The sequence below is a fragment of the Cryptomeria japonica genome, chromosome 10, assembly GCF_030272615.1.
Source record: "Cryptomeria japonica chromosome 10, Sugi_1.0, whole genome shotgun sequence".
Taxonomy (NCBI): Eukaryota; Viridiplantae; Streptophyta; class Pinopsida; order Cupressales; family Cupressaceae; genus Cryptomeria; species Cryptomeria japonica.
The window spans coordinates 591,331,305-591,345,646 of NC_081414.1; the positions used below are offsets into that span (position 1 = coordinate 591,331,305).

The window sequence follows — 14,342 nt, forward strand, 5'->3', positions numbered from 1 at the left end:
AAATTGTATGTTGCTTAAGGATACTCAATAAATAGGTCAAGATAGTTTACATCTCTTTCAATTTTATATCATGAATTATGAGTTAGAGATTGCACTAAGAAACTAGTATTTATAATATTATACTTTGATGCGTAAAATGTGAATTAATATAAAGATATTGATAACAAAATAGAATACAAATTTATAAAGTGAAGAATACATATTAGCTATTTTTATAGACAAAATCAAATGATATAAAAGCTGCAAACCTCCCCATCATCCTAACAATCTTTTTGTAATACTCTTTAAAATGAATTGCTGTATAATATAACAATCATTAGACATCATACTCTTGAATAACATGTCTAAGAGTAGCCAAAGATCGAAGATAGATTTTCGTCAATAATGAAAAATTGAATCGAATCAATTGACATATGAATAGCTATATATTTTCTCTAAACATAAACATCACCAAAACCCTCATCCTAAAGAATAGCTCCATCACCGAAACCCTCATCCTAAAGAATAGCATGGATAGTGAAAGAGGAATTGTCACCAATTGACAAGTGAATTCTCGTTCCAACGGCTCGTGCGTTGATTAGGAGTATTCTGTAATATATATTAAGCACGCGAAGAATGCCTATCGTTGAAACGGCTCGTGCGTTGATAAGCAATATATTTCCCAAAGACCAATATATTTCTTTAATCAATAGTCAACATTGAGTGGCGGATGATTCCATTATCCTTCAAACGGCTCGTGCGTTGATTAGCACGACTATTCTTACACTTAAAACACTCTTAAATAGGGCGTGGCCTGAGCCTCAACACAGCACAGCGAGCTAGCTAACTAGTGGGTATTTTCATCATGTCGTTTCAGAATTTATTTGTAGGCAGAGATGAAGCTCCAATCACCATGGCTGTTACAGTCATAGTGATGTTGATGATTTTCTACATGTTTAGTAGGCGGAGAGGAAGATTGCCCCCAGGCCCATTTCCCTGGCCTATCGTGGGAAATCTCCTGCAGATGAAAGAGCTTATCCACCGTAGTCTTTATGACGTTTCTCAGAAATATGGACCAATTGCATCCTTGAAGCTGGGTTCTGTTACTACAATTGTCATTTCTTCTCCTGACATGGCAAAAGAGATTTTGAAAACTAAAGATCTAATCTTTGCGGGGCGACCTGCAACTGCTGCAGCAAAGTACATATTCTATGACTTCAAGGATGTGGGATTCACTCCATACGGGCCTTATTGGAGACAGATGAAGAAACTGTGCATGGTGGAATTGTTGAACGCCAAAAGAATTGAGTCAATGAGATCAATGCGAGAGGAAGCGGTGTCCGTGGCCGTCCGATCAGTGTGGGAGAAGAGCCGGCATGGCACAGTTGCCGTCAATCTTAGCAAGATACTCTCATCCCTTGTAAGTTCGCAAATATTGAAAATCCTTTATGGCACCGCAATTTCTGACGATCAGGGTGTGGGTAGCCATGGCGAGAAAATTAAGGAATTGTTATTAGAGGCTTCAATGACTGTGGGAATATTCAACATTGGAGACTTTATTCCCTGGCTTGACTGGCTCGATCTGCAAGGTGTAAAGCGACGAATGAAGACAGTAAACAAGTCTCTCGACCAAATGATGACAACAATAATTGAACAGCACAGACAGAGGAGAAGCTCAAGCTCGGGAAAGCAGCAGCCCAATTCAAATGACGTCATTGATGCTCTCTTGGACATGCAGGCGGCCGATTCCATCACTATCACAGATGATCACCTTAAGGGCATTGTATTTGTAAGTATACTGCATTTTAGCTTAGTTCTTTAAACAAATTAGCATAGATATCTTCAATATTTTAATTATTATTGAAAATAGATAGGCGCTTTGAGGCTATTATCTCTTTACATTTTTTAGATAGATGTATTTAGGATATGTATTCTAGTAACAACATGTAATGTGTTAATTTATTTATTTAAGATAAAAGATTAGAATTTTTGTTAACACATTCACATCATTGTAGAGTGAACCCATTGTTAATGTTCTTAATATTTAATTTTTGATAGGATATTTTTGCGGCTGGAGTCGAAACAACATACACTACACTAGATTGGGTGATGAGTTCGTTGATCCAAAATCCTAGTGTGCAAAAGAAACTGCAAGAGGAAGTTGAAGCCGTAGTAAGCAAAGAGAGGGCAGTACAAGAGAGTGATCTACAAGGCATGGAATATCTTTTGTGTGTGGTGAAAGAGGCACTACGATTATATCCGCCGGTGCCGTTGCTGATCCCACACGAGTCAACAGAAGATTGCACTATTGATGGGTACTTCATTCCTAAGAAGAGTAGGGTTTTTGTCAACACCTGGGCTTTGGGAAGAGATCCCAAAGTTTGGAAGGATCCATTGGAATTCAAGCCAGAAAGATTTATGGGTACAGATATTGATTTTATTAAAGGGAAGGATTATTTTGACGTGGTTCCCTTTGGTTCAGGAAGGAGGGCATGCCCTGGGGCTAGCATGTCCATGGCCACATTGACTCTTGCCATAGCTCAACTAGTGCACTGCTTTGATTGGAGAGCTGAAGGGGAATTAGATATGAGTGAAACCATTGGAGTCTCCTTACCTAGAAAATATGATATTCTTACCATCCCCTCATTGAGGTTGCCTAGCTGCCCATGATTTACTATACCTTCAAATTCTATGTGGAAATGATATACTAGTTAGTATGGACATTACTTCAACCCATTCATATTTGTTGGCTTCTTATATATCGCAATAAGGATGCATGTGCAATCCAAGTGATGTAAGTATAAGGGACACCTAGCATGTGTGGCAACCCATATAATTTATGAGAACTTTTGTATAGTTTTCTTTCTATTCTTCTCAAAACTAGTGCTTTTTTTCAACACAAAAATGAGGTGGACCCATAATATTTATAGTAGGGAATTATTAATCTTGACAAAGAAATTAAGTATTTACACTACTATTAATTATATATCTTAACTGTTGAGCAATAATTTACATTATGTGTGTTGTCAATGGTATACCATGGGTTGAAAGTCATTTCTCATTGATAGCATCATTTATTTAAAAAACTCTATTGTCATTATTCAAATTTTAAGACAAACATAAGATATGCAAATACATGTGTAATGTAATGTCATAGAGACACAATATAATACATCGGTATACATTGCAATCACGTAAAATGTTAGTCATCCAACCATCTTTATTATTCAAGGTAAAATTTTTTAGAACTTTTTCTAATCCTTTTGATAGTATACCAGTGAAATCCCATTGATGTTACTCTAAAGTCATTAGGGGTTGAAAATCATAAATAGTTTGTATGTTGTAATTTATATTTTAATTTGAATAAAATTAATTAAGAGTTAAAGTATCTTTTGTGCATATATAAGTCTGTTGGTGAAATTATTGCTAGATAATGATGTTGTAGCAAGCTCAAATCTTGGTATATAGCCATCTTGAGTAATCATTAACAATTTGCATAGGGTTTAATGCCTTGCTAGGGAACCCCAGAGTAATAATAGCTAATAAACCAAAAACACATAGCAAATAATTGTTTTCTTAAAAGGAACATACCATATCATTCATTATTTAATTCAAGACAACACTAAGTAAATGCATTGCATATCATTATAGATGAATAACAACGACGTTAAGTGGAAAACTTTATCACATCTCATAGCAAAACACTAAGGGTTCCCTAGCATTGCTACTAAGCAACACTAGCTATCATTCATTAGTCATATAACTCATCATATAAAAATTGATGCTAAATTCATTTTAAAACACCAAATTCTATGATAACCTTCATAAAGAATAAGAACATAAAAATAATCCACATGAATACATTCACGTACAAGATATCCATCTCGATACAAAAAAAAAATGCATTTATTACAATAGTCCTATTACAATCCTTTCCACTTGGAAAATCCATTTACAAATATCCTTTCAGATATACATAAAATTGTGCAATTACACATTCTTTACATTTCTTTTGAAATAAAAATAATTTACCCTATGAATACATTTCTTTACCATTAATAAAAATAATTTACCCTAAGAAATGTATTTTACCAAGACTCAACCTTTAGGGCAAAGCTATTATTGTTGCAATAAAACCCTCACAAAATTGTCCTAATATTTAGGAGATTTTCAAGAATGTTTTATAAAATGGAAATCACCTAAAATAAATAAAATTTCAAGATCAAGAAGTCCCTATAATAATGCCTTTGGAGAAAAATTCATAATTACTTTACCTTATGAGATAAAAACCTTTTACCTCCCTTAAAATACTTTAAATCTTTCATTTAAAAGATTCAAAGTATGCTCTTCATAATGTGCCCTTAAATCGTTTATTTAAATGATTTAAATATATATGGAAATTAGAGTATTTATATATTACTTTTGAAAATAAACTCTTTATTTCCTTCAACTGACTACATAGTGTTTGATCATTTCATTTGATCAAACACAAAATCTTTTATTTCATGCATATTGCACGAGCTCAAAGTTTGTGTTAGTTTTTAAAACATCATATAGTTTCATAACACAAATAATTTAAATGCTATAATATTAATTGGAGGATAAAAAATAATATTTTTAAACTTAAACACTCTCCAATTAATATAATTAAGACTGATTGTAAAAAAAAATAAAAAATGTTGTGATGGAATTCAATTAGTGTAATGTCCATGTAGGAGAAAACCGCTCAATGTCTAGATAACATGATTTTGAGAAAAAAATAACATTGCACATAGTAAATTGAATTTGGATTTATTTTACAAGATATATAAAATAATAATATAATACTAAAATTTGACATAATAATACTTGCATGTAAACAAAAATGCAAAGACATCTTACTTTCAAACAAAAGAATTAGGGTTTGAGAGGGTGCACCTGGAGAGATCCGAATTTATGAAGCACATAAATACCTCGCATCATAGGTTCCTGAGAGCTGATCATAGGTAATACACACACTCGAATGGAGAAAATTGCTTTCAAGTGTGAACTTGGAACTCTAAAATTTAAAATTTTTATGGTTCCAACAGGTTAAATCCTAGAATAATGTATTGCTCAAAATAGCATCTCCAATGCTGGATTCAGTACCGGTTAAGCTTTGATAAACACCTTCAAACCTTCCTTGAACCTTCTTTATGGTTTTCTCATATGATCTTCAATATTCTCACATACCATGTTACAATACCATACCTTAACCATATCATATGTTTATCTCATATATGGGATCTTACATATACAAAACCTAAGACCAAATGTGTAGGTCATCTCACTAAGAATATTATAATTAAATCAATTACAAATAAGTCTAGATGTGATGCAACATGTCGGCTCAATACATTTACAACAATATCCAATCAATAAATCATCTCCATAATGTGTCGTGTTGATCTGGAATAGATAACGCATATTGGTCCATAACCTAGACCAATCTAGCGGTAACAACAAATATGTCAACCCGATTAGACCAATAACCAAAATACCAAAACCAAGTATCCAAACCATGTCTTTGACATAATCAAGTGATCTCCAGATGATAAAAAGTCATCATCTATGCCGGTGAGCCATATAACCTGTCGGTGAGCATATACTGGTGACTGTGCATAGGTCACTGACCTTGTCAATGAACATAATGTGCCAGTTCAATAGAAAACCAATATAACCATAGTGCCAAATCAACAATGTAGATCTCCAAAAGTTTAAGTGTTGACATCAATGACAAAACTAATGCAACACATCCATAATACCAACTGTGGAAAATTTGGACATATGTCTAATTAGTGCAGGTCAAGCAATTACACCGGTTTTAGCAAAACAAGTCAATAGAATAATGTTACATGTTATGCATGTAATGAGGTTGGACATATTGCTAAATTATGTAGAAGTAGAAATCCATCGGTTGGTAATGGAGGATCAAATGAGATAGGAAAAGAGAAGGTTAATAAAATTCGACAAGATCATACCCAGAGATGGGTCAGGAAGTCAAAAGAACAATCAACAGATGGGAATGCACCAGTTATTCAACTTGTAGAGGAGGTTGCTCCTGCACTAGCAAGACACTCATCCGGTATCTAAGGCAGATGCCTTAGGGGTAGGCAAAATTTATGAAGATGTTGCATATGCCCCGAGAAGAGGCTCTGATAGATGTTCCTGACATTTGAGATGCTTGTCTGGCATGTAGATGTTTGATTGAGATCCTGTATGTTCCACCGAAAGTCATTTATATCAATGATATAATAGGGTTTCTTGGAGGATAAAAGGTCAAATTCACTTCATTTCTGATCATTTTGCATTTAGATCGATTCAAAGTGATTCAAAAGAAGTGTAAGGTGAACCAGAGTGATCAATATCATCTTGAGTGATTTCACTAGCGATTGGAAGAGGTCTTTAGGAATTTTCACCATCAGCGATTCACAAGTATTTATCTTCAATCATGGAAGTGGCATCATCATCTGTACCCATCTTTGTTGCAAATCCGACTATTGTTGAGGTCAAGGACCATCCTAGGCCAATTTTCAAGTGATATCCACATGTTGCTACCATGGACGATTCGTTTGGCGCTTTTCCTTGTGTCTCGGAAGGAGTCGTGTATGTCAAAGATGTAAGAGATTATATTCACTATCATATTGAGGATTTGGGAATGACTGATATTAAGAGCATGTACATGAATGCGTTAATGGGAGATTCTGGAAAGATTAAACCTAAATACCAACTTATTATTGATTTGGGGTTTACCGTCATTTTGGATATTTCAGAATTTGAAGATGAAATTGTTAGGAATAATTTTAGCAGAGTGCATGGAGAGTTTATCTCATTGGATAGACCATATAAGAATACAAAGGAGGCCATCAGGGCAATCATCGGTTTACCACAGGTTGGACAATGTCTGGAGAAGAAATTTTCAAATGATCAGGTCAACAAGATTACCAACGCAACATCAGACAAGCAGTCAATGAGGATTAGTACTATCACCAATACATATATCAGATTCAAATGCATGGTCATTGGTTACAAGGTAGCACAATCAAACCTATTGAATTCTATTTCTAGCTCCTACATTTATGCAGCTCATAAAATGATGAGGGAGAATGAGAATTTGGATCTGTGGTTGGATGTTGGATGAACTATTGATTAACCTAGGAAATATTGAAGGAGAAAAGAAGGGGACATTCTAGTATGGTAACCTAATTGTTTGATTAATGCTATTTTTCATCAATGAGACTCCTAGTTTTGGGAAGAGAAAATGGGCATTCGATATCCTGGCAGGGAGGCAACTAAAACATTCAATTGCTACATTGGGTAGTCAGAGAGATGAAAAAGTGTGGGGTTATTCTAAAGCATTTCAAAAGGCTACGAATTATAGGATGAGGGTTCCCAAGCACATTGTTGATAAGTATTCAACTGACATATGCTTCATGGTCAAGAAAGATGAAACTTTGATGGAAGCTGTTAGGGCCCAGAAGATTTGGATTGAGGAAATGGGCTATGAAGTTGATGCACAAATTCTTGATGCTTATACACAAATGCTAGTTGATGCACCAGTAGAGGAAACTGTAAAAACCTTTGGCACTGCTAAGCAGAAGACACAAGAGGTTGAAACTAAGTTGAACCGAAAGAAGATAGAGAAGTAGGAATGTAAGGCAAGTAAGTTTGTAGTCTAGATTTCCATGTAGTTAGTGAGGCTCTTTTTGTGATTGAGCAGTGTGCTCTAGGCTATAAGCCTTCCTGCAAGTGCACACCCCTATAATTTGTAATATCTCTTCATATGGCTAGTGGATTGATATTGTGGGTCACAAATCCCATCATACTTTTTTGTCTTTGAAGTTTTCCATGTATAATTCTGTGTGTTATGATATTCATTTATGTGTTTGGCTTATTGGTTGCTTTACTTCTTTCAATTCTATATGTACCGGTATATCAGTTGGTGTATGCATGTTTTAATAAGGATAAAATTGTTTATTCCGATAGAACACTGATTCACCCCCCCCCTCGCTCTCTGTGTTTTTGGATTCTAGCAATTGGTATCAGAGCCTTGTGCCTTGGAGGAAGTTTAATAGCTTGAGGAGGATCTTGAATCTGGAATCCATGGATATGAGTTTGGAGAAGCAACTTGAGGAGGCAATTGAAGATTATGATGCTGAAAGGATGAAAAACTTGAAGCTACAAGATGAGTTGAATTATTCTCAAGAATTCATTCTTGTCCTATAGGAGAGGTTGTCATCTGTTCAAGCTAGGAGGAAGGAACTTTTTCAAACTGGGGATGATAAAGAGAAAGATGCACTTAAGGAACAATGTCAAAAGCTGAGTCAAGAGAACATGGTTATGAGAAATGAAATGCAAGCTATAACTATGATGATGTTTAAAGAGATTGCGGACCGGAAGAAAAAGGAAGAAAATCTGGTTGTATCTCTGAAGAACAAATTTGAAGAATGTGGTATGTTGGTTTATGAGAATGATATGTTGAGAACTAATTTAGTACAATCCCAAAGTAATGAATAAGAGCTTGAGAGACAAATGATAATTCTGAGAGATGATCTGACTATTGCAAGTGAGTATAAAGAAAAATTCAAGATTAGTTCAACACAGCTAGATGAGTTATTTAAGAGACAAAGGAAGAATGGAGATTCCAATGGACTTGGATTTGAACAAGCACAGAGTTTCGACAGATGCTTGTAAGGCAATTTAATGCTTATAAATTTAATGGTAGATGCTTTTTTTGTAATAAATTTGGTCACATGGCTAGGCAATGTAGAAATAGAGAAAATCAGAACCTTGATTCTGCTCTCGGTCAATGTTCCAAATGTAATAAGTATGGACACAAGACAAAAGATTTCAAAATGAATTTTAAATGTTATGCATGTGGAGAATTTGGATATATGGCTAATTAGTGCAAGTCAAGCAATTACACTGGTTTTAGCAAAGGAGTTCAAAAGAACAATGTTACATGTTATGCATGTCATGAGATTGGACATGTTGCTAAATTTTATAGAAGAATAAATCCACCGGTTGGTAATGGTGGATCAATTGAGAAAAGAAAAGAGAAGGTTAATGAAATCAGAAAAGATCATACCCAGAGATGGGTCAGGAAGTCGAAAGAACAATCAGCAGATGGGAATGCATTGATTATTCAACCAACAGAAGAGGTTGCTCTTGCACCGATAGGAAGCAAATCTGGTATCTAAGGGAGATGTCTTAGGGGTAGGGAAAATTCATGAAGATGCTACATATGCCCTGGGGAGAGGCTCTAGAAGATGTTCCAGATAGTGTAGATGCTTATCCGACATGGAGATTTTTGATTGAGATTTAGTATCTTCCACCAGAAGTCATTTATATCAATGATAAATTAGGGTTTCTTGGAGGATAAAAGTTTGAATTCACTTCATTTCTGATCACTTTGCATTTAGAGCGATTTAGAGGAAGTCTAAGGAAAATTAGAGTGATCGATATCATCTTGAGCAATTTCACCAGCAGTTGGAAGAGGTCTTTAGGATTTTTCATCGACAGTGATTCACAGGTATTTATCTTCAATCATGGAAGTAGGATCATCATCTATACCTATCTTTGTTGCAAATCTGACTGTTCTTGAGGTCAAGGACCGTCTTAGGTTGATTTTCAAGTGATATCCGCATGTTGCTACCCTGGACAATTCGGTCAACACTTTTTCCTGTGTCTCGGAGGGAGTCGTGTATGTCAAAGATGTAAGAGCTTATATTCACTATCATATTAGGGATTTAGGAACGACTGATATTAAGAGCATGTACATGAATGAGTTAATGGGAGATTCTGGAAAGAATAAACCTGAATACCAACATATTGTTGATTTAGGGTTTACCGTCATTCTCGATATTCTAGAATTTGAAGATGAAATTGTTAGGAATGTTTTGAGTATGTTGTAACACAGGTCTGCTCACAATTGAGATAGATAAAAAGATTAAGGATATTTAGGAGGAGATTGGAGGTAGCAGGTATAGCCAATTCTTTTGATGGATTGAATTCATTAACTACATCTATAAATGGTCAGATTTTGGTTTTGGAAGCCCAAGTCTTTTCTCTTGAGAAGGAAAAAGATAAAATCTTAAGGAGAGCTATAATTCTTAGAGGCTTGGTGAGTCCTCGGTTGGATTCACTTAGTGTACATAAGAAGGAGTGTATAGACCTAGTTGGTAAGCCCACACCAACAAAGCTTAATGGGAAAGAGTCATTTGCCCATTTGCTAAATGGACTTGTATCTATTTCTGACACTTTCAAATTAGGTTGGGATACTTATCTAGAGCTTTTGGAGAAGGCCTATCGGGATATTTTCAAATACATCTAGCTTCGGTAAGGTATTTTGGGACATATTCATTGCACAGTCTTTCATTCTTCATCCTAGGTTTTGGCTTTTTGGTATTTTTGATGGAATTGATATCAAAGGGGAGAGATATTGATGTGAAAAAGAAAAAAAGAGAGTTGCATATATTAGGAGGAGTATATGTGAAAAATTATGGAGGTATGGAGTATTTTTTATTATGATCATAGATGAATACTGAGCTCAGGGGAAGCAGGCTCATGATGAAACCAGTAGTTGAAAACCATGGCCATTTTTCATATGAGTGTTGCCATCAATGCTAAAGGGGGAGATTGTTGGCAATTGACACTCAATTGGTTGGTTTCAATAGGTTGTCATTGATGGCAACATGGTAATTTATTTTGGCTTCATATTTTGGGTTAGTTGTGTACTGCCAGGCACTTCATAGCCACTGGCACCGACATGAGCAGGATGGAAGGAATTATTTGGTCATCGGCAATGCAAGCCGACATGGTTTAGAAACAGGTTATCGGTATTGGAGGTTGACATCTTTTGGATCCGACATCGGCAATTGTTTTTTATATTCATGTATTTATGTTATCTAGCCAACATGTATATTGATATTGTAATTATCTTTGTAAGCCGACATAAGGCATGATACATTGTAAAGGGTATATAGGTCAGTTGGTTAGATCATTTTGAGATATCACAGAAAAGTGTGTAAGGTTATGGAATGAAAAGGATATGCGAAACATATGAGAGACATCATGTATGTGAGGATATTTATGTTAGGGGTATTCTGGTAAGGGTTTAGGGTTTCAAACCAGAACAAACAAAGCTTAACCAGAATTGTATTCAGGCATAGAAGATGCTATCTTTGTAGTTCAATCATTTCTTGGGATTGTAGTTTGGATTTGTATGTAGTCAGTGAGTCTCCTTTTGTGATTGAGCAGTGTGCTCTAGGCTGTTAGACTTCCTGCAAGTGCAGGCCCCTATATTTTGTAATATCTCTTCATATAGCCAATGGATTGGTATTGTGGTTCATAAATCCCACTGTGGTTTTTCTTCTTTGAGGTTTTCCACGTATAATTCTGTGTGTTATGATATTCATTTATGTGATTGGCTTATTGGTTGCTTTACTTCTTTCAATTCTATATGTACCAGTATACCGGTTGGTGTATCCATGTTTTAATAACGTTAAAATTGTTTATTCCGTTAGAACACTATTTTATCCCCCCCTCTCAGTGTTCATGGATTCCAACAAAAGAATGATCAAGATATAGAAGCCCCAATTTATTTTATGAGTCTACTTTTAAAGAAGCATGAGCATAATTATTCTCTAGTGGAGAAGCAAGCATTTTCTATGGTGAAAGTTGTAAAACAATTCAGGTTTTATATCCTTCACTCTCATTCTATTATATATGTCCTTGATTTATCTATAAAAATGTATTCTTACTCAATAGGAGGTTGGAGGAAATAAAAGAGGAGCATGGTTTTCTAAATTGCAAAATTATCATTCAAAAATTAAGCCCACGAAGTTAGTGAGAGGTTAGGTCCTATTTAAGCTGATTGCATAGAAAAAGAGAGTAGAAGAAGAATAGTTACCCATGGTGTTGTATGTGAGTTTGCATGATTTTTGGCTCTCTAAGGTTTCTCACTACCTTACTTATGGTGAATGTCCTAAACATTTGTCTACTAAAGAAAAAAGGAACCTAAAGTTCAAGGCAACAATGTACATGATCTAGAATGATATTTTTATATAAGAGAGAGCTTGGTGGCATCTTCTTGAGATTTTTGGATAAATAGAAGTAGCAAAAGCTCTTAAAATTATTCAATGATGAAGCACGAAGATGTCATTTTTTAAAATGCTGATAGATTTCAAGATATTAAGGCATTGTTATTATTGGCCTTGAATTTTCAAAGATGCATACCAATTGGCTGCAAAGTGTGAGTAATGTAGGTAGTTAGCTGGAAGACCTTAATTGGCAGCTTTACCCCACAAACTAGTAATCATTGACGAACCTTTTTAATAGTGGGGGCTAGTTTTTATAGGGTCAATCAAACCGACATGAAGTGTTGGACATGCCCATATTTTAACAACCATAGATTATTTCACTAAATGGGTTGAGGCAATACTAGTGAAATGCACCACTTCTAGTGTTGTATGTTTCTTCATTAAAGAAAATATAGTAGTACATTTCAAAGTGCTTATAAAAATTGTGATTGATAATACCACTTACTTCTCTTCATCTGAAGTTACTTTATTTTGTTATAAATATGACTTTTCACTCTCACACTCATCAGACTATTACTGCCAAAGTAATAGGCAAGGAAAATCAAGCAATACCAATATATTTTCTTAATTTTTCTGGATATGATTGTGGAAATATTTTTATGATCAACGTTTTGAATCACTCTGAGATTCATCATCAGGGTGAAAAATATTTTGCATCTCCTTGGAATTCTTTTACATCCAGATGATGAATCATGGAGTGTGATTCAAAGCATTGATGATAAAATACTTACACAATCAAATCTAGAAAAAATTAAGAGAGTGCAATATAGATTGTGGAAATATCATAGCATTAATAAAAATCTAATCACAATTATGAGGAAGTTGGTGAGTGATAATTAAAAAATATTGGCATAAAAAAATATTAAGCATTGTGGACTGATAGAACAACTCCAAAATAGACTTTAGGCATGCCAACATTTGAGTTGTTATATGGAATTAGAGATGCCTTACCCCTACCTTTGGAATTAACTACTCTAAACTACAAGTGGTGACTGAAGATCAAGAGTTCCAAAATTATTTAGAGAAAAAAATTATGTATCTTTCAAAAAATGAAGAATAAAGAGAAGATATGGTGGATAGGATTACCTTGCATCAAGATAAATTCTTTGACTGGAAGAGAAGACCTAGAAATTTGATGGAAGGAGACATGGTTTTGTTGTGGGATAAGAGAAGAGAACCAAGGTGAGTGCATGGAATGTGTTGGTGCCCAAATTGGGCTTTATGCTTTAAAATCCACCAATACACTCAATCCAATTTCTATGAAGTAGCCAACTTCAATCATGGAAATTATCACAAGGATTAGACCAACTATGACAAGGATTCTGTAGATCTTTCTACGCTTCGGGCTCTACAAAACCTGGGAGGGTAACCCCTTTAGTGAATTTCTTCATCTCTGCACCATACTAAAAGACTCACTAAAACAAAGTAGATTATCTCATAAACGTTCTCAACAATAGGGAGAATGCTCAAGGATAGAAAATCCTTCAGTGATCCTCAACCTAACTGCAACATGAGATGCATAAGACAAACAATAACATACATGAAATGAAAGGTATTCTGATAATCAACAAATCATAGAGATTCATCGATGAATTTGAAACAAGACTGATATTTAAAGATAGTTACGAGTAGTGATTAGTGCCTTACTCCATTGGGCACCTGAAGATACAAAACGTAAACTGAAAATGTGACAGAATTTTATCTAATAGTATAAGATGTAAGATAATACTTCCTTACAATATATGTCATTTGCAATCCCAACCCAAATTGCTTATCTAAATCCCTGCACAAGCCCTATCACTATGTAATCCCACTCAAGCATTTAATCGACCCCTTAGGTTAAATTATGAAATAAAAAATTGCATACATCATAACAATGCAATAAATGAAAAAACCCTTGATTCTATTCATTTGAAAGATGACAGAATTATACACTGGAGAGAAATAGATCAGAATTTTATTTCTATTGATTAAAATTATTACTTCTATCATAGGATAAAATTACATATAACTCCTTCAAGAACCTGCACAAAGCTTGACACTAAATGCTTTTCATTTTGTTCTGTAAATGACTTTAGAGCCTGCTCACTTCACCTAGACTCACTACTAGAACTAGATGAGGAAACCTCAAGGAACTAGAAAATTTTGAACCCTCAAGAGACTCCCCAAATCCGAACCAATCTAATGGCCTTGATTTCCCTTTTTATAGAAGAAAAGGGGGCAACAAGCTTCAGGATAAAAGAA

The 14,342-nt window shown here is 34.8% G+C and overlaps 1 protein-coding gene across 1 annotated transcript; it reads left to right on the forward strand.

Annotated features, from left to right (window-relative positions):
* Positions 1-821: 821 nt before the first annotated feature.
* On the forward strand, positions 822-2,845 carry LOC131068194 (cytochrome P450 750A1-like). The gene is made up of 2 exons (XM_058003368.2): positions 822-1,768; positions 2,038-2,845. Exons 1-2 carry the CDS (start codon positions 845-847, stop codon positions 2,647-2,649), a joined length of 1,536 nt encoding a protein of 511 aa, XP_057859351.1. The 5' UTR covers positions 822-844; the 3' UTR covers positions 2,650-2,845.
* The last annotated feature ends 11,497 nt before the right edge of the window (positions 2,846-14,342 follow it).

Coding starts and splice junctions, on each gene's coding strand:
- LOC131068194 (XM_058003368.2), top strand. CDS start 845: ATGTCGTTTCAGAATTTATTTGTAGGCAGAGATGAAGCTCCAATCACC. Junction 1,769..2,037: donor ACCTTAAGGGCATTGTATTT/GTAAGTATACTG, acceptor AATTTTTGATAG/GATATTTTTGCGGCTGGAGT.